General features: G+C 41.8%; 2 protein-coding genes across 6 annotated transcripts; one reads left to right on the forward strand and one right to left on the reverse strand.

Moving 5' to 3' along the window:
• Positions 1-206: 206 nt before the first annotated feature.
• Positions 207-12,694, reverse strand: fbln7 (fibulin 7). Of its 5 annotated transcripts, none has more exons than XM_082556751.1 (9): positions 12,079-12,446; positions 10,465-10,493; positions 10,178-10,340; positions 7,123-7,299; positions 5,239-5,364; positions 4,987-5,124; positions 4,382-4,519; positions 3,848-3,986; positions 207-1,340 (listed from the first exon to the last, which is right to left on the reverse strand). In XM_082556751.1, the coding sequence occupies exons 3-9, from the start codon at positions 10,332-10,334 to the stop codon at positions 968-970; spliced, it is 1,248 nt and encodes a 415-aa protein (XP_082412877.1). In that variant the 5' UTR covers positions 10,335-10,340; positions 10,465-10,493; positions 12,079-12,446; the 3' UTR covers positions 207-967. The 5 variants fall into 5 exon arrangements, with proteins under 5 accessions (XP_082412877.1, XP_082412876.1, XP_082412874.1 ...); XM_082556750.1 differs by lacking the exon at positions 12,079-12,446 and adding an exon at positions 10,634-11,496; XM_082556748.1 differs by lacking the exons at positions 10,465-10,493; positions 12,079-12,446 and adding an exon at positions 12,511-12,694.
• A 260-nt stretch (positions 12,695-12,954) lies between these two features.
• Positions 12,955-22,297, forward strand: zc3h6 (zinc finger CCCH-type containing 6). Its single transcript, XM_082556747.1, has 12 exons — positions 12,955-13,061; positions 14,888-15,107; positions 15,247-15,369; positions 15,454-15,682; positions 15,795-15,937; positions 16,024-16,152; positions 16,278-16,392; positions 16,488-16,597; positions 16,678-16,901; positions 16,990-17,405; positions 17,517-17,705; positions 19,437-22,297. Exons 1-12 carry the CDS (start codon positions 12,976-12,978, stop codon positions 20,930-20,932), a joined length of 3,480 nt encoding a protein of 1,159 aa, XP_082412873.1. The 5' UTR covers positions 12,955-12,975; the 3' UTR covers positions 20,933-22,297.
• Positions 22,298-22,334: the final 37 nt, after the last annotated feature.

A 22,334-nucleotide genomic window follows, 5' to 3' on the forward strand; every position in this document is an offset into this window, starting at 1 on the left:
ACACACATTCTTCTTCTCGAATCTTTCATCTCTTCATTCAGAAAGCGTTTTATAGCCATCCAAGCTTCATTTTTCAGCTATGTATGGGTTTGCCTTTCAGTGATTAAAACCCCCCCCACAATGGTTGTTGAATGAAAACAAGCACATTTGCAAAGCCATTTAAAAGCACTCTGCTCAGGATCAAGCGAGGTAGTCCTAACAAATACTGAAAAGTTGGACTGATTTTATTGCAGTTATGCCGAGGCAATTAAAATTCCAGATAAACTATGTATTACATTGGCAAGGTTGACAAATCATCATTGTTTTGGAGTATAATGAGAATACCTCTGGGTAACATACAGATTATGAGAAACAGGGGAAACAGACCAGGTACAGCACTGCAGCTACTGCTTAAAAATCTCCCTTAGTATTACAAAAGGTAAACAAAGCAAGCTAGTAAAAAAAACCCAATATACAGTATATGATTGAAGATAAACATGTGGCATACTGTTTCCTATATTGTAAAAAAAACTCAAAAAAACAGCAACAATTATCGCCAATAAATTAGAGCCACAGGAGCACTAATGTCAAAAAGGGATTTATCATCAGTTAAGCAAAGGCAGTGCATTAAATCTGCGGCCTGAGCTACACAAACATTAACTATAGTGGCCATACAGAAAGCAACAGCAATGACAGCTATGGATCCCTCATTCTGCATTCATTATGCTGTTATTTAGATCTTATAAATGTAAATGCACTGAGCCAAGTATTGTCAATCATAGGCATACTGATACTATCTAAAGATGCAGCTACATTATAATTCTCCATTAATTTTTGGATTTATAAAATAGAGATTAAAAATCAGCTTTGTCGCCTTCTCACTCTTTTGGTAATTTTGGCTGTGACTGCTAATTCAGACAAACTGATTTCTGAAATAGGTTGAAGTAAACTTCCTACAGTTTTCAGTCTCTTTATCTTCCTCCTTTGCTCAGAAATTGTAAGGTGAAACCAGAATGTGGACCTGGGCCACATGCTTGGCCTGAAAGGTGCGGTCGCTGTACTCGGACATGTCCACGTCAACGCTGATCTCCTGTGGCCCGCGCAGCTGCTGGACCAGTATCAGCTCACCAGTCTGTCTGTCTGAGCGCTGCATAACAAAGATACTGCGTGAGTTTCCGCCCACTATGCCGAAACGCAGGCTGTCCGGGCCGGCGCGGCCGGGGACGGCAGCGGTCGCCATGCGGAAAAGCGTGGCGGGAGTCTTCAGGTTGGAGGGCAGAGACAGGTAGTGAAAGGACACAGTCTTGGGGGCCAGGTGGCAGGAACGGCTGTCCATGGGGCAGGGGTTTCTCTCACACTGACTGCAGGAAGGAAATACAGTAAATATTAAGAATTACTGGGCAAAGTGCTTTGGAGAAGTGAAACACACACATACATATACTCATTTCAATGTTTTTCTCTAGACATTGGCTGCATGTTTACTCCATTTCAGTCCAGTCCTTGTACCTGACCAAGCATAAAAAGGCTCCTAACTCCCAACTAAGTGTTGTGTCTACACATAACAGGCAACTTAGCAAAGAGACCATTTTAAATCTTTAGCTGCCCTGTCACCCTAGCAGCCTGTCACAAACCATTTCTTTAGCTGCATCTCCAAATTATGCCAAAGATAACGCAGTCTGGCAGGCATAACATAACATAGTATTTTTGCACCAACTAGGTGATTCCCAAAGAGCTGAAGTTTTGGCATATCTCAGCATGGTTCTTAAAGAGTTCTTAAAAAATCTGAGGAAAATGGACAAGAAGGGACAGAGCTTAAAAACCTAGATTTACAGTATATGAAAGCTGGTTCCTTAAGAAATAGGAAAAAATCCAACAAAGACCTGACACGAGATCTGAGAAATGTATCTGGACTTTCAGTTTATTGAGATTATTGTATTTTCCAACATTTTGTTATATTATCTAAAAATTTCCAGAAGCTGTCTTATCAGTTGTTGGAGCTATGAGTGTCTATTTCCGCTATTCATTGCGCTGTGGGACCTAGCAACAATAACGTGGATTTAATATGCACGCTAACATCTGCACTTACACTGAATTCAATCTTTCATGAACCTAAAATGTGGTGAACATGAGCACGTAGAAAGGAACTGGGTCACAGCTACGCTCTCACTCGAATCTTTTCTTTTCTCTCTTGTTACAAGTATTTTCCTCAAACATTTCTCCTTCAGGTTTGCTGGCACCAGAGCACTATTTCACCACACTGATGGTTCAGTAGAAGCAAACAGAGCTTTGTTTCATGCACTTAAATGAAGCAGCTTGCTGATGGCTGGCAAATAAAACATATTGACATCCTACGTGGCTCCAAAGAAATAGGGAAAAAAATGGTGCGGTTCTGCTGAGTGTGCATTTTCTATGTCACGAGGGAATTCATCACTCGCAAAAAGTAGTATGTGGGAAAACAAGTGCATTATTACAGCAGTAAATCCTTTCACCAGATTATTGAAACCAGAGACAAGAATAAAAGATGGATGTCTCCAGGTCTGAAAAGTGAAATCCAGTGTGTGGAAGTGCATTAAACGTGCTTCTTTTTAATGGCCACCAGGGCGATGACTCATTTGGTTGCAAAAGTAAGCATGGTTTCAAATTAAAAGAATATAATACTCTTTTCATTTATTAACTCAGTAACCCTTTTTCCTGATGGTCTCAATTACTATTTTCACATCTTATTTAACCCAGTCTTCTGGTTATTTGGGAAACTTTGGTCTCATTTAGAGTAAAATAAGTAAAATGTAATGGACACAACCCTTCCATATGAGTGTACAGTATCCTTCAGTACTCAGCCAGATCCACCCTTAGAATTTAAAGCCCTTAAGATCGGCTTTACTAAATGGGGCAAAATAGCATCTGACGCAATCCCCAAATAGCGCTCATAGGTGTGGTTAGTTTTAGGGCTGATCTACAAAAGTTGCCCTGTTCTCTAAACATAGTCAGTACATTTCAATATTGAAAAATAGGTGCGAGAAATAAGAAGCACTTTTTTGTGTTAAATATCGGCCCAGGAGTAGATTATGCCTCACAAAAGTTAGAAAATCAGTTTGTGCCCCTGATTTAAATATTCTCCTTCCTATTTTTTGCACACTGAGTTCCTACCTCTTTACATGGAACCTTGTCACTGCGCTCTCTTTGTAATCTTTGTCGTTTTTTTATGCCAAAACCTAAGCATTAGTAAATCTGTCTCTAAAAGCCCATATTCCACAGACTGACATCACAGTGGCTATGTGCTTCTTCTCTGTACAGTCTATGGATAAAACTGAGTGAATGCATCCAGATGTTTCGCTCACTGGGACTACAGCAAGTACAGAAAGTCAAAGTTGGACCAGGAGGTTGGCTGGTAAACTGTGAACAGGCTTCGTATCCGTCTCACGGGCAGCCTTTAATTCATGTTCCCAAACTGTTTTTTAACTTGGCTGTTAGTGATGTGTCTGTGTTGCCAGACCTCAGCAGTTACCATAGAAATGTAATGTTATTTCTACCAATGGCAAACAGGTCCTGGACTGTATTAAACTCAGAGGCTGTAAGGAATTTCTCAAGTGTAGTTGTCAATAACAGACCTTTTTTTGTGTGTATTTTGACATCCTGTTGTGTATGCACGGCTACTGACACACCTAAACAAAGCTACACAAAAGTTTACTTTTGCTATTCTTCCTGTTCAAAAGCCCGTAGTGCTCAACAGTTGGGTCTGATTTAGTTCCCAAGGAGTCATTTAAAAGATGGCTGTTCTCGCTAAGACGTGACAGATGTTTTTTTTTTTTAACTAGTCACTGAAAAAACAAAGAAGACTAGTGGTTCACATTAGGATGCATCTACTTACAAGGCAGATGTCTTGACGTAGCTGATGTCGCCGTGAGAGTGGGGACACTCTGGATTGACGCACTGAAAGCCTCCTCCCATGTTGATACAAGTTGTCCCTCGGCTACAGTTGTGCTGTTGGCTTAAACATTCATCCACATCTGGAGGCCAAAACAGCAAAGGCATGTAAGAATGAGAAGCAGGGAGAGAAGCTTGCCAGGCCGACACCCTGCTTCCTGGTTACCACGGTGTGAGCAGGGGGTGCTCTGCTATTGGGGTTTTTTGTTTTTTTAAAGTTTGACTACCAGAAATGTCCTAAATATCCCTTCTACTGGGAAGGGGTGAGGTCATTCATTCCTTTGGAAAGCACGGTTACCTTCAGGGGTAACAATAAAAGTAGCAACGCAGACAAACAATTCTACAGAAAAACTAAAATCTCTGCTGCTCCGTATCCTTCTAAATCACAGGTATTCCTATCTGAGCTACTTATCCAGTGAGATCTGCAGCCAGGGCCCTGTGAATAAGCCTTTGTCCTGCGTTCCCCCTTGTCACTCACCCTCACAGCTCCGCCCATCTAGAAGCAACTTGTAACCGCTGGGGCAAGCGCAGTGGTACGAGCCTGGGACATTTACACACTCGTGGACGCACAGTTTCCCTCCTTGGTCCAGCCGGTACACTTCACACTCATTTACATCTGTCAATAAACAGAAAATAAATGCATGTACACACTGACTTTAAAACATGCATCATATAACAAGGTCAAAGAAATGTGCCTGCAAAAGTAACTCAGATGGGAGGACCTATTTGGAACATAGGTAACAGTATATTTGATATGGCTCGATGAGGGTAACTAAGACCTAAAGAGATGCTAATCAGCTCGTGACCTCTCAAGAGGATTATTTTGTTTGTCACAGACTGGCTCTACAGATTACTCTCATTTGCAACTGTATTAATCACCAGAGGAGTGAAGGATTCAGGTACTTTGTGGTATTTTCATCAGTAAATTCCATATAACATCTCTTTATGCCCCACGGAGATATCGTAGAGCAGGTCAGCAGCTCAAGGGAACGGCTCTGCGGCTGACCTTACCTCCCTATGAGGTGGAGAAAAGGAGAATTTCCCAACAGGGATCAATTAAGGTAGCACATAATTACAGCTCACCCTGACAGATACTATTGTCAGAGGTGCCACTCATGTGAAAGCCCGCATCGCAGCTGCAGTGCTGGGCTTGGTTCACTTGGGCACAGCGAGGTCTCCGGCTGAACGCTGGATCGTTCATGACACTCCACTCAGGGGGCGCTGTGATAGAAAAAAATAAATTATGAAATCGTAATGCCACCTAGGGTAAAGTCCCGAGTGACATGCTAATACAAACAAACCAAGGGACTCAGACATTCCTTCCATGGTACTGACCTGTCTGTGTTTGGTGCTGGCAGTGGGAGCCACTCCAGTTTTGGGGGCAAGTGCATTTGTACTGGTTGACCCCTTCCACACAGGTACCTCCATTCTGGCAGGGATTACTTGCACATTCGCTTACATCTGTGGATATAGGAGAGTATTAAATTAACTACAGTCAACGTGTTGAGAAATGTGCAACGTCTTCACTAGCCTCTGATCATGGAGAAAATCCTTTACAAATATTTCCGTGGCTTCATTGAAACATGCCCAAACTGGTACTGCTGCGAATGCCTCTGATTGTGAGTAAGACTATATCAGTGTCAGAAATGGCCATTAATATGAAAATCAAGGGGTGTGATTGGAGCCTGTCCCAGTTGAACATGAGATCAGGTACTGTACACCCTGGACAGGAAATCATTCTCTTACAAGACTTACATGGAGAAACATCAATTAAGATTGGCTAATTTTGAACCTAACATGCTTGTCTCTGCACAGAAGTTGGAGTACCCAGAGAGAAACCACAGGGAGCACATCCAAACTCTGGTGGATGAAACCCAGAGTAGGAGATGGTGCTAACCCCTGCACCACTGTGCATGCTGAGCTACAAGCTGAGGATGCTTCAAAAACGTCCCAGCAGTTTAAATGTAGTCTTGAACCTGTATGATGTCAAAACAAGTGGATGCGTTACTCTGACTCTGTGTGATGTCAATAAAGTAATAAATACTAAAGGATATTGTGCATATGTTTGACAGAGTTAGCAGGATGGCATTGATTGTGGCGTTGTGACAGCACCACAATTTGCTCTGTCTCTTTAAATTAGGACACAAGTGGAAGATTGGCATGCCGTGCCTTATGAAGTCTAGTTGGCTCCGAAAGTTTTACAGATGTACACATTTTGAAGCAGACTGTGCTCTTTGAACCTCAGCACTGAGGCCACAGTATACAGGATAACAACCAGTTCCTCTAATTTTTATTTGGCTTGCCCAGGAGCAACCACAGGACCGTAACATGAAAAGGCCCACTGCACCATGCTAGATATTTTTAAACTCTTCTTAACTTTAAAGACTTTCAAACTCTATCAAGATCAATTTTTTGGTATGAGTATTTTAGGCATCAAATACGCTGGACTGAAAAGCACGAACTGGGATAATACTGTGCAGAGTTGGGCACTCTTGTGTTGTTTTAACCATGAATGTCAATAAACGTACGCACATGTTCAAATGTGCCACTTGGAATTTCTGGAGGAGAGCCACCGGTGCAAGCTGAAAGGGCTATCAAGAGCATGCTTGGCATACTTCTGTGCAATCAGACCATAGTGTGAGTATAATGACTGGACTTAACCCGGTGCAGTGGGGCTACTGTTGAAGAACCGAGGAAACATGAGCGAGGGCTGGGGGTGTCAACTTACAGTAGCCACACCAGTGCTGTCTGGCAATGATGGGTAGAAGCCTGTGGGGAAATGGACCCACAGTGGAATGTAGTACAGGTGTTTTTCTGTGTTCAGAGACATTTAATGCCATTTTAACGAGCGCTTCATTCAGCGTGCCGAGGAGCTCCACACACTCTGAAGAATGGCTCTTTTCTTTGCCTGTTATCTATGTGTACGAGGAACTCCATTGTGCTTTTTTCTTTCTGAGCTGATGTCTTTTTCAGCCAGTCATTCATACAATGCTAAGACAGGGTCACCCTAAATAGATTTTTGTGGACATTTTTGCTCAACAGTGAATAACAAAGCAAATAAAACACAAACGGGAACTGATGTTTTTATATGGAAGAAAGATAAAACCATCCTTTAGCTGAACCGCGATGGCATTCTACACCTGAAACTGGTCTAACTGGGAATTTGTGGGTAATAAATATCTTCTAATCTTAAAAGTTTATAGGGAAAGTGAAGCTCACCTTTACAGGTTACGTCAGCGCCGGTCCAGGTGCCATTTTCCCGGCAAACTCGCGTCGCAGAACCCACAAGGTGGTAGCCTGGGGAACAAGTGAAATGGACCTCGTGGCCAACAAAATACTTTGACCCGAACTTGGTTCCATGAGCAGGGGCTTCCAGGGAGGGGCAGGTGGTGGGTGCTGTGGGAGAAAGAAAAAGGGAACAAGAGGAAGGCTGGTCACATGTGGAATAAGCCTTCCAACATCCTCTGGCATTCTCTGCCTGAGGATATACACGTGTCTCTGGGCAGTGCAGAAACTTCATGGGAAAAGATTGTTCAATGCCTCATTTACAGTCATCGGGCAAAGGAACAGCCATTTTTATGAGTCAGAAGTGTACCAGCACTCAGATGTTATGCTATGTATCGTGCTCTGGAAGGTATGATGTATAATACCCTAATAGTATATAATTACATTACATAATCATAGGAATGGATTACATTTTTAACTTTCATGAGATTTATGTTCTTCTTAAAACTTGAGGAATTGTGGGAAAACTGTCTCCTTTTCTTTTTGTTCCTAAACTGAAAACATTTCAGTTTCTAAGTCACACTTGGTCAGACTGAGTTGTGTACAGATAATGATTGTATTATTACAACAGCTAGTCCCCCCCCCCCCCCCCCCCCCCCATTGTGCTGTTTTCTGATCAGTTTCTGTGTGATATAGCACATAGGCATCACTCGGTGATGATGTTAACTCGATCCAGAATTTGACATTTTTTGGTTTTATCTCAGTCTAAGCATTTAAAGTTGGTGTTGTGATATTTCTTCCTTCCTTTTTTATTTTGCTGAACCTTTACTGCTGTAAATGCAAAACAGCTTCTTTCTGTCCTGCCAAGTATTCTTCACAGAGCTATGAACTGCGCTGGTCCATCACTAGCAAATTGGTGTCAGTGTCTGTTGCCAAATAACACAATTCCACAAATCCACTTCCCCTGTCAAGTACCCAGTGCTGTAACTGAGATGGCCTTGAAGTGCTAGAAGAAAAGTATAATTCCATAATACAAGAAAGTATGTCTGGCTCTCCACTGTCACTCACTCAAGAGGAAAAATCAAGTTAAAGAAAACAAACTTTCTAAAATGTTTGAAATTTGATACTCTGGAATTTTCTCCTGACTTTAACATAAAAGTGCGCTGCTGAATTATAAACAAAACAAAAAACATAACAACAGCAGTCATATCATGCATGCATATGAAACTTTATACAGCATGACATGCAAATGAAAGGACTTTAGTGGCATTATGGGATAAATGCTGCCCTACTTATAGTAACCAACCACATACCGTACTCTGTGTTTAAGTGGCTGGTGGGGCATTTGGACATCTTTCCTGTGGTTTAAACAGTCATTTATCAGGTATGTTAACTTTGAAGCATAATAGATGTGTAATAGTTGGTAAAAAAAAAAGAAAAAAAAAAGAAAAAAAAAAGAAAGAAATGCAAGTTTTATTAAATCTGTTTTGAGTCTGATTTTAATCAATTTCTAAGTACATAATTTTAATATCTGGCTCCTGATTTTAGTCAGTGTTGAGACTGGTAATTTGTTTACTGAACACAAATGTATATGTCTCAGATTTGGTTCAGTCTACTTCATTTACAAGCAATTCTTCAACAAGAGATATGAACACTTGCAATCCATGTAAAGATGGCACTGCCTGCAGCATGTCCAGAGGAGGCCGTCAGGTGAAAAAGGAAGGTTTCACAGGACTGTGAAGCCCTATGGAAAACTATGTACACCATTACTGCTACCATGGGAATTAAGAGGGTATTTGATCAGCCTATCAGATGTACTGATTAACCATGTGTGACCACCTATATAAAAGCAGAAGTTTTGGCAGCTTGCTGGTTTGGACCATTCAGCTATGTGTTAATACAATTCCACAATCTTACCAAGATTGAACATGCCAACAAACCCTTAGGTCAGACTGTGTAATGCTGAGAGAAACTGCAGAAAACCCAAGTGCTACAACTCATAAATTGGTTAGGATGTTTAGGAACAACCCACCAAGGCCCTGCCATGAACTGAAAACAACTGGAAGACCAGCATCAGTGTCCTCAGCGAAGCCAGTTTACACTGCTGCGGAATGAGACGTGCCAACCAACAAAGAAACCCCTGCTCCACAATTGACACATTCAAACTCAAGTGAAATTTGTAGCTGCCCACATGGACAAAACAAATGCCTTCTGGAGAAACGCTTTATGGTCCAACGAGAGAAAGATAGAACTATTTGGCCACAATGACAATAAGTGTGTTTGAAGGAGTAAAGTTGAGGCTTTCAAAACTGAGAACACTGTAACAACTGTCAAGCATGGTGGTGGTAGTATCATGCTTTGGGCCTGTTTTGGTGCTAGTGGCACTGGTACATGTTAACGGAGAAGGAGGAATACCTCCAAATTCTTCAACTTTACCTCAAATTAACAGCTACCCAGTAGAAACTTGGACAGAATTTGGTATTCCCAAACCCATGATCTTAAACACATCAAAACTGGGTTTGAAATGGATAGCAGGCTAACAGTAAGCCTCTGCAATGTCCTTTTCAAGTTCTGACCTCAACCTTATTGAAAATTTGTGGACTGTGTTTAAAAATCAGGTCCATGCCAGGATACCAACCAATTTAAATTAGCTGTACCACTTCTGCCAAGAAGAGTGGTCAAATATCCAGCCAGAATAACTCCAGAAGCTTACTGCTGGTCAAAAGCATTTGGTTGTGGTGCAATTCACTAAGGGACAGTTAAAAAAAATATTAATAGGTATGTATTTATACATATTTTTTATTTATATTTAATTTTTGTCTATGATAGAACAAAAAAAAACCACATTTGTAATAATGAATATTCGTTGGTTAAATTCCACTTAACTACTCCAATAAGAGGTCCCTGCATTGCCATGTCCAGCTGAATCGCTTGACTTTAGCTGAGCCATTGTTAACGTTATGATTTATAGTGCTTTTTTCTTCTATGTCTAAATGTTATGATGATGATTCTGCTAATTCTGATAGCACTGTTCCTGTTTATCACTCACCAGACGACTGGTCTGCTTGAGGTAACTTGGAGACAGAGTTCTGAAGCGCTGCCAGTTTTGACTTCATGATCCTCAGCCCCTCGTTAAACCGCATCTCCTGGCCTTTCAGAAACTTCTCCATCTGACGAAGCACCCCAACCACCTGGTGCTTATCCATGCATGTCTGTTAATAACGAATGAAGACTGTGAGCAGAATAAAGACTCCTGGAAAAATCCAATGACTTGCCAGCAAAAACTGAGTGCAGGATGAAAGGTTACTTCAGTTTAATGGTTATAAAACGTAATACCTGAGTGATGAATAAACATTATTGTGCAGCTGTGGAGAATGAAGTAATTTAGATTAAACCCATGTTATTGGTGGACAAACAGTTATTATAGTCACAAAGCATTTTCACGGATACTAAAATATGTTATGCAACACTATGAAAACATTTATTTGAGATATTTTTACTATACCTGATGATAAGCGCCAAACTGTTTTTTATTTCACCCAAAACTATTGCTTTCTACTAGAATATATTCACTTATACCTCACAGCACTCTCCCTCACCCCTTTTCACTCTTATAACACAACTCTAGAGAAAGACACAGCTGGGCTAAAGCTGTGTGGCAGATGTCAGTGGGACCTAAGTCCAAAATGCTGTTCCTCTGTATATTTTGCATGGCGGTAGGAAGGCACATGCTCATTGGATAATCCCGAATGGGCAGACTCAAAATAGCATGGGTGCCACAGGCTGTTACTTTGGAGGGAACACTTGTCAAGCCATTACAAAGTTCCCCACAGAAAGTGCCGCTAATCCTTTTAGGAGGGTTTATTAATCACATGCTTACATTGGAACACCTCTGGGCAGCATACCTTAAATTCCTGCACTGGAATTCACAGGGCTTCGTGCAATAACAACAAAGTTCAATACATTGAAATGCATGGTGTACAGAGCTCGGACCTGTGCAGCATTAAGACTGGCCCCTGCTCTGTTATGTGCCTCAGGCAGAAAACAGGGGAAATGCCACCAGCTGACAAGACATGAGAAGATTCAATTGATTTTTTCCCAATTAAAAAACACGACGTAGATTTAATATTACACTAAAATACACGGTGGTCGAAAACCTTCCAACCGCACAAACTAATAAGGAAAAAAAGAAAACAACAACAACATTTTTGTGTCATTGTATGGATAGTTAAATTTGATTCTAATCATTTTGTTTCTGAAAGATGTATGAAGATTTTTACAGCATTCAATGAGATTTTGCGATGGGATTATTGACCCAGTTTTCTCAGGCATAAAACTCTCAGCAAACTTCTGGACGCGCGTAAAGTAAATTGTTCCTACCTGAACGGTGCCATGACCACTGTGGATGGCTGTCAAACACAGCAAAAGCAAACACCTGCATCGGAAAGACAGTGCCATCGCAGAAACTGCAGCCAAGTTAACAGGCTACCGTTTCCTATTGCTGTTCTCAGATATTTAACAGGCTTCCTTTTAGGCTATTGGATGCCCCCAGAATAGTGGAGAAGTTCCGTCTACTCGTTTGAAGAGTGTGGAAGATGTTCATCAGGTGCCTGAGACAGAGATGCGCCCGCGTCTCTATATCTGGGGTCTTGGAAAGTTTCGCCTCTGAGCTCTGCACGCCACCTAGGCTTCCTGCAGCAGGAATCCCTCCCACCGAGACACAGCCAAACACTTTTCTTTCTTTACCTCTCTCATCCCATCATACAACATTATCTGTGCATTTGGCAAATTGCACGATCATAGTTAGACTTTTATATTTAGTTATAGCCTCGTAAAGATTATTTTTCCTACAACCTAACAATGAATAGCCTTTTCAGAATAATAATTCCATTAACAGCATATTTCTAATGGGTTTGTCAAATATCTGCATTATTAGGTTAATATGTTTACTTAACGTGCGACTTTTCCAGTCTTCTGTGAGTTTGCTGGCGATAATAACCGGACGCTCAGTATGTTTACTGGCTCGCATCTCTACGAGCAAACTCTTTAGTCTTTACGGGTCGATTTGTAGAGTTAAAGCGACATCTGCTGGTCGATGACGGGACTGCACACGCGCGTGAAGTCCCACTACGCGAGCCCGTTCGCGTAAAAAAAAAAATAAACGACACAAGAAATGCGTTTGTGCTTATAAATCGACAGATATTTATGTTCAGGTGTTTTAATTTTGTTAAGCAGCGTAAGGTATGATGGTTATAAGTGCATAACACACGCGACAACAGTGAAAACAAAGGGAAAAGCGAAGTGCGATATGCATTTCATTGTTGCAGATGTTGAAAGTGACCGACACTGCGTTCAACCAATAAGAACGGCAGCTCTGCTTACCCGTGCTGGCTTTGACCAATTGCCGGGCAGAGTTTGCTGTGTCCATGTTAGATAGATCCCGACAGAAGTATAAAAACACAGAGAATACATAATCGAGGAATGTGCTGCAGAACTCAGAAGCCATTTTGAGATGATGTCCCTGTTGAGAAAGCCTATGAAGATGCTGAAATCAACGAACATGGTTACATTTCTGTCTGTTTCTCCCTCCGTCTCCTCTATTTCACCATGGCAGCTGTCAACCGACGGGACATTAGCAAAGCGGGGTATCAAGCTGCGCTCACAGAGTTAAAACGTCATTGATATGAAAGAGGAGAGTGTCTGTTTACTGTCTCTGTCGAGACATGTAACACCGTGAGTCTTTTCCAGTCTGAAATCTTCCAGCATCTCTCACAAACCAACGTCTCCTTGAGTGACTGAATTAATTCACTCTTGTACCGGGGAAAAGGGAGGCAGATCCGTTCTCCAATGGCTTCTGTGAGCCTTGTTTCCAGTCCCCCAGCCCCTGTTCTTGACAAAAACATGACAGACTCTGAGCTTGCAGGGGATGAAAGGTCGAGTAATATTCTTGTGCAATTATTAATACGCTCATCTGTGCGTTTCAATTTCAGTGCTGTGGGTCTACATGCTTGTGTTACTGTTTTCTCTTTTAACCACGAATTGCGGGATATAGAGACATTTCACTTCTTTCCCCCCCTCTCTTAACATATTTTTTGCATGCCTCTTTGGTGCAGTTGAATGGCGCTGTTCACACAGCCTCGATTACACATCACCGTGTCGATGAGACTCATTCATGATCATTTCCATGCAACATAGAGACCTCATCATTCTGTTGTTGTAGCTCAGGGATTCATGGCTTCATTGTTGCCATCTGCAGGAGACTATGCAAATGACTATGATGTAAATGCCACGCCCATCCTCATACTGTACTCCCCCTACTGGGCAACTACCGGTATTGCTGAAGCAGGGTTCACGCAGAGTTGAGATGATGTGCTTCTGCAGGATGTAGGCCATACCTGTGTCCTTGTGATTTGCTTTGCATTATGTTCAAAAACAAGACAAACAATTTGGTTTTCTGTTAAAAATCTTTGATCAAGTAATTTCACAGATTTTTTTCACTGTAGAAAACCAAGTGAACCAGTTGCTCATGTGTTAGGTTGGAAAAAAACTTGATGGCTCAACTTCTAGCCTGGACTTTGAGCATCTGTTACAGTTTTTAATTCTTAAAATGGGCAGAAACATAATTTCCAGTGTGGGCTTCGGGTATGATTGAAGCACCTAGTGTTGTTTATCACTGGAAAATGCACTTTAATGTAAATATTTAACATTTACATAGTTGTATTAGGTCCTTATAAACTGCCTTCTAACACTGATGCTACTATTTTTCATCATTTGCTTTTGGTCCTCAGTTAGATGTGCTGTACAGGCAGTTACAACAATAGAAAAAGGTGATTTGAAATAAAATATTTAGCCTGGCAGATGTTTTTCATTGAGGATGATGGTGACCTGTAAAGATTGTCCCCCACCTTTTGCTCTGCGACAGCTGAGACAGGATCCAACAGCCCTGTGGTCCTAAGCTGGATAAACCGTTAAGAAAATGGGTGGTTAGATGGATGTTTCTTGTTAAACCTGAGGCCTGTTCTGCTTCAATTAACTCAAAAGCCAACTTTACATACACAATGTTAGCTTTGGATTAATTCAGACTGAGGAAGAGGCAGCTAGTATCTGTAAAAACTGACCTAGATTGCTTTATTGGATCTGTTTCATAATGTTTTTGTTCCACCCTCCCACCAGCACTGTATTTCTAAATCACCTGGAATTATTTACAATGAAAAGATTGCCAACTCTGAAACATTTGCCAGGATTTTGTTTCATATTAAAAATTGATTAGAATATTTAGTCTGTATTAGTATGCTTAATTTTAGTTGTAAATATGTGAATTACAGCAGATAAACATCAAATTTTTACATTTGGATGAGGTTGTATAAACTACTTTAGTGGTGCAACTAAATGTACTGTATTTACAAAAAGCCACATGTGTATGAAGTATAGCCTGGTCACGCTGAGTTATGAGTAATGCTCTGCAAACTAATAAGTGATCCTCTGATTGTAATGATAATCATCTGTTCCAACATAACATTTAATGCCTGATTTTTACATCAGGTGCCCTACATAACAAGACCCGCAGGGGAGTTGTGGCTCCTCCTGGGATCAAACCTGAGATCTTTTGGAAATTTGTAACAGAAAAAACAGCCGATTATTCCAAATCATTACTTTTTTGGTTTAACTATAGCTACAATTGATGTATTATTTGTAAACATTTAAAGTCTGTCCAAAATAGTGTCAATAGTGAGTATTTATATTGCTTTTATCTTTCCAGAGAGGATGGTGAACTGGAAGATGGAGAAATAGATGATGAAGGGATTGGAATTGAAGAGGACAACAAGGAGGCCGCGGAGGTGAATGAAGAGAAGGAGAAGGAAAAGGAGAAGGAGAAGATTAGAGAGAAAGAGGAAAAGGCTCACAGACACTCCAGGAAAAGATACAGAAAGACCCGAGAGAAGAGGAGGTCTAAAAGAAGGAGACGTGACAGACCGAAAGTAAGATGCTACTGTACAGCTTGTTGTTGCATTAAAATATCTCCTCCTGCTCTTGCAATTAGAGCATAAATGTGAACTAACCCATTTAAAATTAATGTTATGTTTCATTTTTCTTTATTTCTGTTTACCCTCACCTCAGCATCACTCCCCCTCAAGCAGCTCCAGCTCCGACAGCTACGACTCTGACTACGATCGACCGGAAAGGTCCAAAGGCAGAAAGGGCCTGGGATCTAATCGCGAGTCTGATGGCCAGTCCTCTCAGGTGAGTTCAGAACAGCTCGCAGTGTTTATATTCATGCAAACATTATTGTCTGACATAATTCACTCCCTCTGCTTTGACCACAAGCATTCAAAGGGAGGCAACTCACACAGGTCCCCACCGTACAAGAGCAGCGATTTCGACAAATACAGCGACTACAGCGACGACAAGTACGACTACGATGACGAGGAGGATGATTATGAAGACGACATGTCCGAGTATCAGCAGTCAAAAGATTCGTCGAGTCAGGGAAGGGGGCGGCACGCTAAAGACCAGATGAACAGAGGAAACATGAGGGGGATGAAGCAACAACAGTGTACGAATGCTTTTTAAATTATAAACACAACAATGTCATAGGCAGAGATGTATCGCAAACATCTTTAAGGGTGAAGAGAGTTTACTCATTTTTGTTAAAATGTAATTTCCAGACGGGCAGAGGGGAAGAGGCAGAGGGAGTGGACCGGGGAGAGGACGTGGGATGCTGAACAAGAACAAGAAGCTGAAGGGTAAACCCTGGGGAGGACGCGGACGAGGTCGAGGGGGAGAACAGGGGATGGAAGACATGGCGCAGGTATGTGAGCTGAATATTTCACTGTACTCTGCCATCGCTGGTTTAAATTGCACTGTGAATTAGCTGTTGCTAATTTTGTGTCACAGGAAGGAAAAAATTTGTCCGGTTTCCAGAAGAAGCGGCCAATAATGAGCAAGGAGTTTATCAATCAGCACACCGTTGAACATAACGGGAGGTACATCTGCAAGTATTTCCTGGAGGGTCGGTGCATCAAGGTACGGCAGCGTTAATGCCCTTTAATTTTTTTTTTATAACGTAAACCTGCTTTTAGTAAGGTAAATACTGTCCTAACTAACTTAAAAGATTAAAGAAAAAAACATTTTGTGATGTCTTCATACAGGGCGAGCAGTGCAAATTTGAACACGAGCTTGTTGTACCAGATAAGAAAAAGGAGCTTTGTAAGTTTTATCTTCAAGGATACTGCAGTAAAGGAGATAACTGCATTTACATGCACAATATCCTTCACTAATAGTTCTTAATTATATTCGTGTAATTGGATTGCATAAACTGCACCCTTTAATTATTTCTGTTCCTTAACCTGTGATTGCACATGAATACCCGTGCAAGTTCTTTCATACCGGAGCCAAATGCTATCAAGGAGACAACTGCAAATTCTCCCATGAAGCTTTGACTGACGTGACCAAGGAGCTGCTCGATAAGGTAAAACGAAATATAGTTGAAGCTCATCCTTAGTTCTGTCAGCGGTTATCTTATTTCTTCTTTCCCGTGTCTTTATTCAGATAATTAATACTGAAGAGGAGAATGCCAGGGAGGATGAGTTGGAGCTGGAGGATCTGAGAAAACAGGGTATTTCCCCACTTCCAAAGCCTCCTCCTGGGGTTGGGCTGCTGCCCACTCCTGGTCAGAGCAGTCCTACAGATAGCCAAGCAGGGAAGAAGATCCCCTCTCTTTTTGAAATCAAGGTTCAACCAACTGTAGACTTGGCACAAAAAATCGGTCTGAGGTAACTGGAGTAATCTGTAATCAAAACCAGGTCAGACTTTAAAATTTTTTTGATTTTCTCCTAAGCCTGAGTGCACTCTGTTTTTCAGTGGATCCAACTACCCTCAGAATCAAGGAGAATGCACAGGTGAGTTTACTGGAGGTTCAGAGGACACACAGAGCGGCAGCATGGTGCCTTCAGGCTCTTCTGCTCCTCCTGTTCCTCCCCCCGGATCACCCGTTCCCGTGGGTCACACCGCTGCACCACCGATGCCACAAAGCCCACCAGGGCAGCACCTGCCGCATGGATTTCCAATGCAGCCGCCGATCCCATCCAGTCAGCCGCCACCCTTCCATGGAAACCGACCTAATATCAACCCGCAGATGAATATACAGAGGCCTCCATTTCCCCCTATACCAGATCTAGAGATAGCACCAAATCTCTTCCCCTTTCCATCTGCGGGTCAGAACCCAGTAGACTTCCTTAGCAGCTTCCTCCGAAACCAGACCATTGGTCAACAAGGAGGTGAGTCATATAAGCATATAATTAATAAGCTGTTCTTATAGGTTAACTGCCTTTTACTTGTTACTGACTTTGCAAAACTTTGTGTCTTTGTTTTTTTTTTCAATTTGGTAGACCCTAGTCTGGCTTTCATACAGAACCTCCAGCAACAGATTGGTGCAGAGTCACAGTTGCAGTCTTTACCACCAGCAGTACAGAAAGCCATCCTTTTACACCTGACACAGCAGCAGCAACAACAAGAGTCAAATCCACAAGGGAGTGAAGCACAGAGAGCAGATGGCCAGGATGAAAATGCAAGCAGAGGCAAGTGTCCATGGACAGCTTTATTGAGTTAATTAAGATTAAATGAAACCCAGGGAGCAAGATTGGAACAAAGTGACCTACACAACTCAGAATTATCTAAATAAGTGCTTATACACAGATAACACCAAAAAGACTCTCCTTTAAACTTTCTACCTCTACTGGTAGAAGCTAAAAAACAACATCCAGTTTTGGAGGACACTCCCTTTCTCATTGATAGGACGAGTGAACTCAATAAGGATGGTCTTTCTCCTGCAATATCTGTATTTAGTCCAAAATATCCCAATTTTCCTGCCCATAGCTTTCTTCAAAAAGCTGGATGCAATTATTATGCCGTTTATATGGAACTACAAAACACATAGAATAAAAAAGAACATCTTTGCAAACACGGATCCCTTGGAGGAGTTGCACTACCTAACTTTATGCATTATTACTGGGCATCAAATTTAAGAATAATTTCCCTCTTACTGGATGATACAGCGTTACTCCCCCATGGTCTGCAGATGGAGCGGGAGGACTGCCTTCCTTACTATGTTGGTGGAATATTACTTTCTCCTACTCCCTTGACAAGTGCATACTATAATTATAACCCAGTGATCCATACCATTTTGCGAATTTGGAAACAAATAATTAAGCACTTTAAACTGAAACCATTATCAATGAGTATGTCTGTTACAGCTAACCCCTCTTTCCTTCCATCATGTGCAGACGGTGCTTTCAACGTGTGGCATGAACTGGGAATTCGTAAATTAAAAGACTTGTATTCAAACGATACCTTCATGTCATTTCAACAATTAGGTAAAAGATAGATTTGGACTACCGCGCAGCCATTTTTTTAGAGATCTTCAACTACGAAATTATATCCGCACACATTTGCCGCAGTTTGAAAGCATGCCGTCTGACACCTTGGATAGATGCCTTAGTGATAGCTGGGGTTCGAACAGAGAATCTGATTGTTCTATAACTCACTACAGGAGATGAGTGTACCTTCAACTCATTCAATTAAAGAGGAGTGGGAAAAGGAATTTGGGATGTCCCTATCGGAAGATTTTTGGCAGGAAGTCTTACGCAACATAAATACGCTTTTTATTAATTCCCGTCGTTCCTTAATTCAGTATAAAATTGTACACAGGTTACATTACTCAAGGTAAAGACTTCACAAAATTTATCCAGACTGCTCTCCCCTCTGAAAAAAATGTATGACACATTAGTAGTTTTGCACTTTGTCCAAGGCTTCAGGGTTTTTGGTGTGACATTTTTACTTATCTATCTAATATTCTTAAAAACAAGATTGATCCAAATCCAACAGTAATTATCTTTGGGATCTCCAAAGAAACACAAAGCTTACAACATGCTCAAAAAAGGTTTATGTCATATGCGCTGATCATCGCAAAGAAACTGATCCTGCAGCTTTGGAAAGGCCTGTGTTAAAGATGTGGCTTGCAGAGCTTACAAATACACTTCACCTTGAAAAAATAAGATATACCATGAATGGCAATGTGAAAGATTTTGAACTAATTTGGCGTCCTTTACTTGCATATCTTGGGAAAATATAAGTTTTTGGCAGTCGGGGGGTCTTTTTGTTTTGTCTTGTTTTGTTTAGAGAAAAAGGGGGCACAAGTTCTATTAACTTGTAACAACTGTGATACTTGCTTCTAATAAAAGATATTTGAAACAGAAAAAAAAGACTCTCCTTTAAATCTGATTTATTTGTTTATTCATGTTTTTTTGCAGATGAAACTACAAACTGGTACTCGAGCGATGATGAGGATGGGAGCTGTGTTTCCTCCATTCTTAAATCTCTGAAGAGACAGAATGAGATGCAGCAGTCTCAGCCCAAGACCGCCCCGGTGGCTCCAGCACTGGGTGACCCCCGCCTCGTTAAGGAAAGGGCTCCACCCAGTGACCCACGTGTCAAGGCTGACCCTAGACAGCGACCCCCAGATATGAAAAAGGAGCCAGATGGCGCTTCGGATCCGCGGCTTTCCAGAGACCCCAGGAAAATGAGACCAGTGGAACCGAGCTCATATCGGCAGCAGAGCCATCCTGTTCATCAAAAGCCTCTTACAGGAGAGGAGGATGACGAAGGAGAGAGGGAACTCAGGGACAGGGCTGTTCTCATTCCTTTAGATGCCAGCCCAGGTGTGGTCCTGAGAGACCCTCGATGCCAGTTAAAGCAGTTTAGTCATATTCGTGTTGACATTCTGCTCCAGCGGCCTGCCTTTGCTCAGACAGTTGTGTGGACCCCTGAGGATCTCATCCCCTCCTTAGTGCCCAAACAGGAACACTCCATCAACCTGCCTCTTCCACCTCTAATTGCTGATGCTCAGATGAACCGAACAAGCCTGCCCGACCACCCCCCAGTCTCCAGCCCTCCGCTATCTGATCCCAGACTTGCAGCTGCACGTTTGAAGGAACGTATGAGCCGACTGCCCACTGGTTCTCTAGAGTCACGATCTTCTACAGAGAGACCTGTAGACCCACGCCAGCAAAAGTCTTTGGACCCCAGACTCAAACGTACAGCCAGTCTGGACTCCAAGCTGCTGGGTCCGAAAGAGCAGTCCTCTGGGGCAGGACTTTTGGACCCCAGGTTACAGAAGGCCAGTGCCAGTCCCTCTCCTCACGCTGCCCGAGCCAAGCCAGAGCCAGAGAAGCTTCCACCTTATGCTCCTCGACTGGCGTCCTCTGGTGGAGGGTTGGAGAGTCCCACTACGATCCTGGGAGGCATCAGCCTGTATGATCCTCGTTCCCAAACCGAGCAAGTTCAGAAGGAGCAGTTTGAGCCTCCTAAAAAGGCGGGGATTCTTAAACAGGCTGCTAAGAAAGACAGCACTCCAGCACCGTCTCTATCACCAACCCAACGAAGCGGCTCGTTCGAAGAGGCTAAAAGCACAGATGCTGCAGATCACACTCCAGCTTCCACTTCTCCCACTGTGCCTCCTGCCTCGCCTGTCAAACCCCCTGCTGTACATAATCTCCCCATCCAGGCTCTGGCTGGGCTAATCCGACCCCAGTACACTGACCCGAGGCAAGCTAAACAGGGAGGACAGGGCTCTACAGGAGCACAGGAAGAGGCAGAGGACAAGAAGGAGCAGGAAGAGGAGGCAGCTCCAGAGAAAGAACCGAAACAAGAAGATCCAGAGGAGGAGGAAGAGGAGGAGGCAGATGACAGGACACTTAAAGATGTGTTCAAGACTTTTGACCCCACCGCTTCCCCTTTCTGTCAGTAAACACTCAACTGTTGATTGCAACAGATATGTTTGTTGATGACACATTAATCTTTATTTAGCTTTACATAAATCTATTTATTTCTTTATATGATGCTGTAGAAAACCAAACACTACGCCACACATTTATCAGTAAGGAGATGATGCTGGATACAGACACAGAGTATAGTTCCCTGTAACTATGTCATATTAAAGCTCAGAGGCGTGTTTTGAATGTGTGTATGGTAAGGTTTCTATTGTGTCATTTTTACACATGTTCTAAACAATCAGAGGAAATAAAAAGATGTGAAAGTTTTACTAAAGCCTGACCCAGGTGTTGTTAAGTCAGCTTGGGGCTCGTTCCATTGAACGACCTGATAGTCACTTTCCACGCAGAGAGATTATACAAAGTAATCAAAAACACAATAATTTCCTGGGGGGGGGATTTTTGTATTTACATATTTATTCACGGACACTTTCATATATTGAGATCTACTGTATATGTTGATGCCTGTCTTTATGATAAGGGATTTTTTTTAAACCATTTACATTTGTCATTTTTCAGTTGCTTATGCGTTCGGGTCAGATAATCAAAATTGAATATTTTCAATGTGAGTTTTCGATTACATTAGTCTAATTTTCCCTTTTCACACTTTTGAAACTCTACACCTAAGCTAGCTTGCAGAAGTCTTTGCACTAAAATAGACAATTTCCGTCTTTAGTGACTACATTGTTTTTTGGTTCAGGCGGTCTGAATCTTTTGAGGATGTTTTAACCTTTTCTAACAAACATCGCTGCTCCTCACATCTCTCGAAGAAGCTTGTAAGTAGCAGGGAAAATGTTACATGTTTTCCAACACGCTGTCAGTCAGCATAAGAAATCGATAAAGTTTTCCAGTGTATTATACAGAAAAGTAGTACTATCTTAATAACACTGCAGTTGTATGTATATATGTTACAAATGTGACCTTGATGACTATTTTTACTGTTGAATTTTGTCGAATATGAACCTAAAAGAGGCTATAAATATACATGTGCTACAAAGACTGAAAGTTGTAGACGTAAGATGGAATATTGTTTGGTAATATTGGTTTGTTTAGGTCAGAGTTCTCCATCTGTAATTTGAGGTATTCCTGTTTGACTGAAACTAAGCTATTTCCTTTTTTTTTTTTTAAAGTTCTTTTCATGATTCACATTGTAAATGCTTATTTTGTATCATGTGTACAGTGTGTTTTGGGGTGTTTTTTTATGTCAGCGTGGGTCGGTATGGTGGTTATGGTTGTCATAATATTGTCTGATATTTTTACAACACATGCCAGTCGTTTCAGTGAGTTTGTTACAAATATCTGGAATAAAGACAGGAAACAGCACCAGTTTTATTTCAGAACCACACACCAGTGTTGCAATGTGTCATTTTAGTGTGCGTG

The sequence above is a fragment of the Aulonocara stuartgranti genome, assembly GCF_965226115.1.
Source record: "Aulonocara stuartgranti genome assembly, chromosome: 13".
Lineage (NCBI taxonomy): Eukaryota > Metazoa > Chordata > Actinopteri > Cichliformes > Cichlidae > Aulonocara > Aulonocara stuartgranti.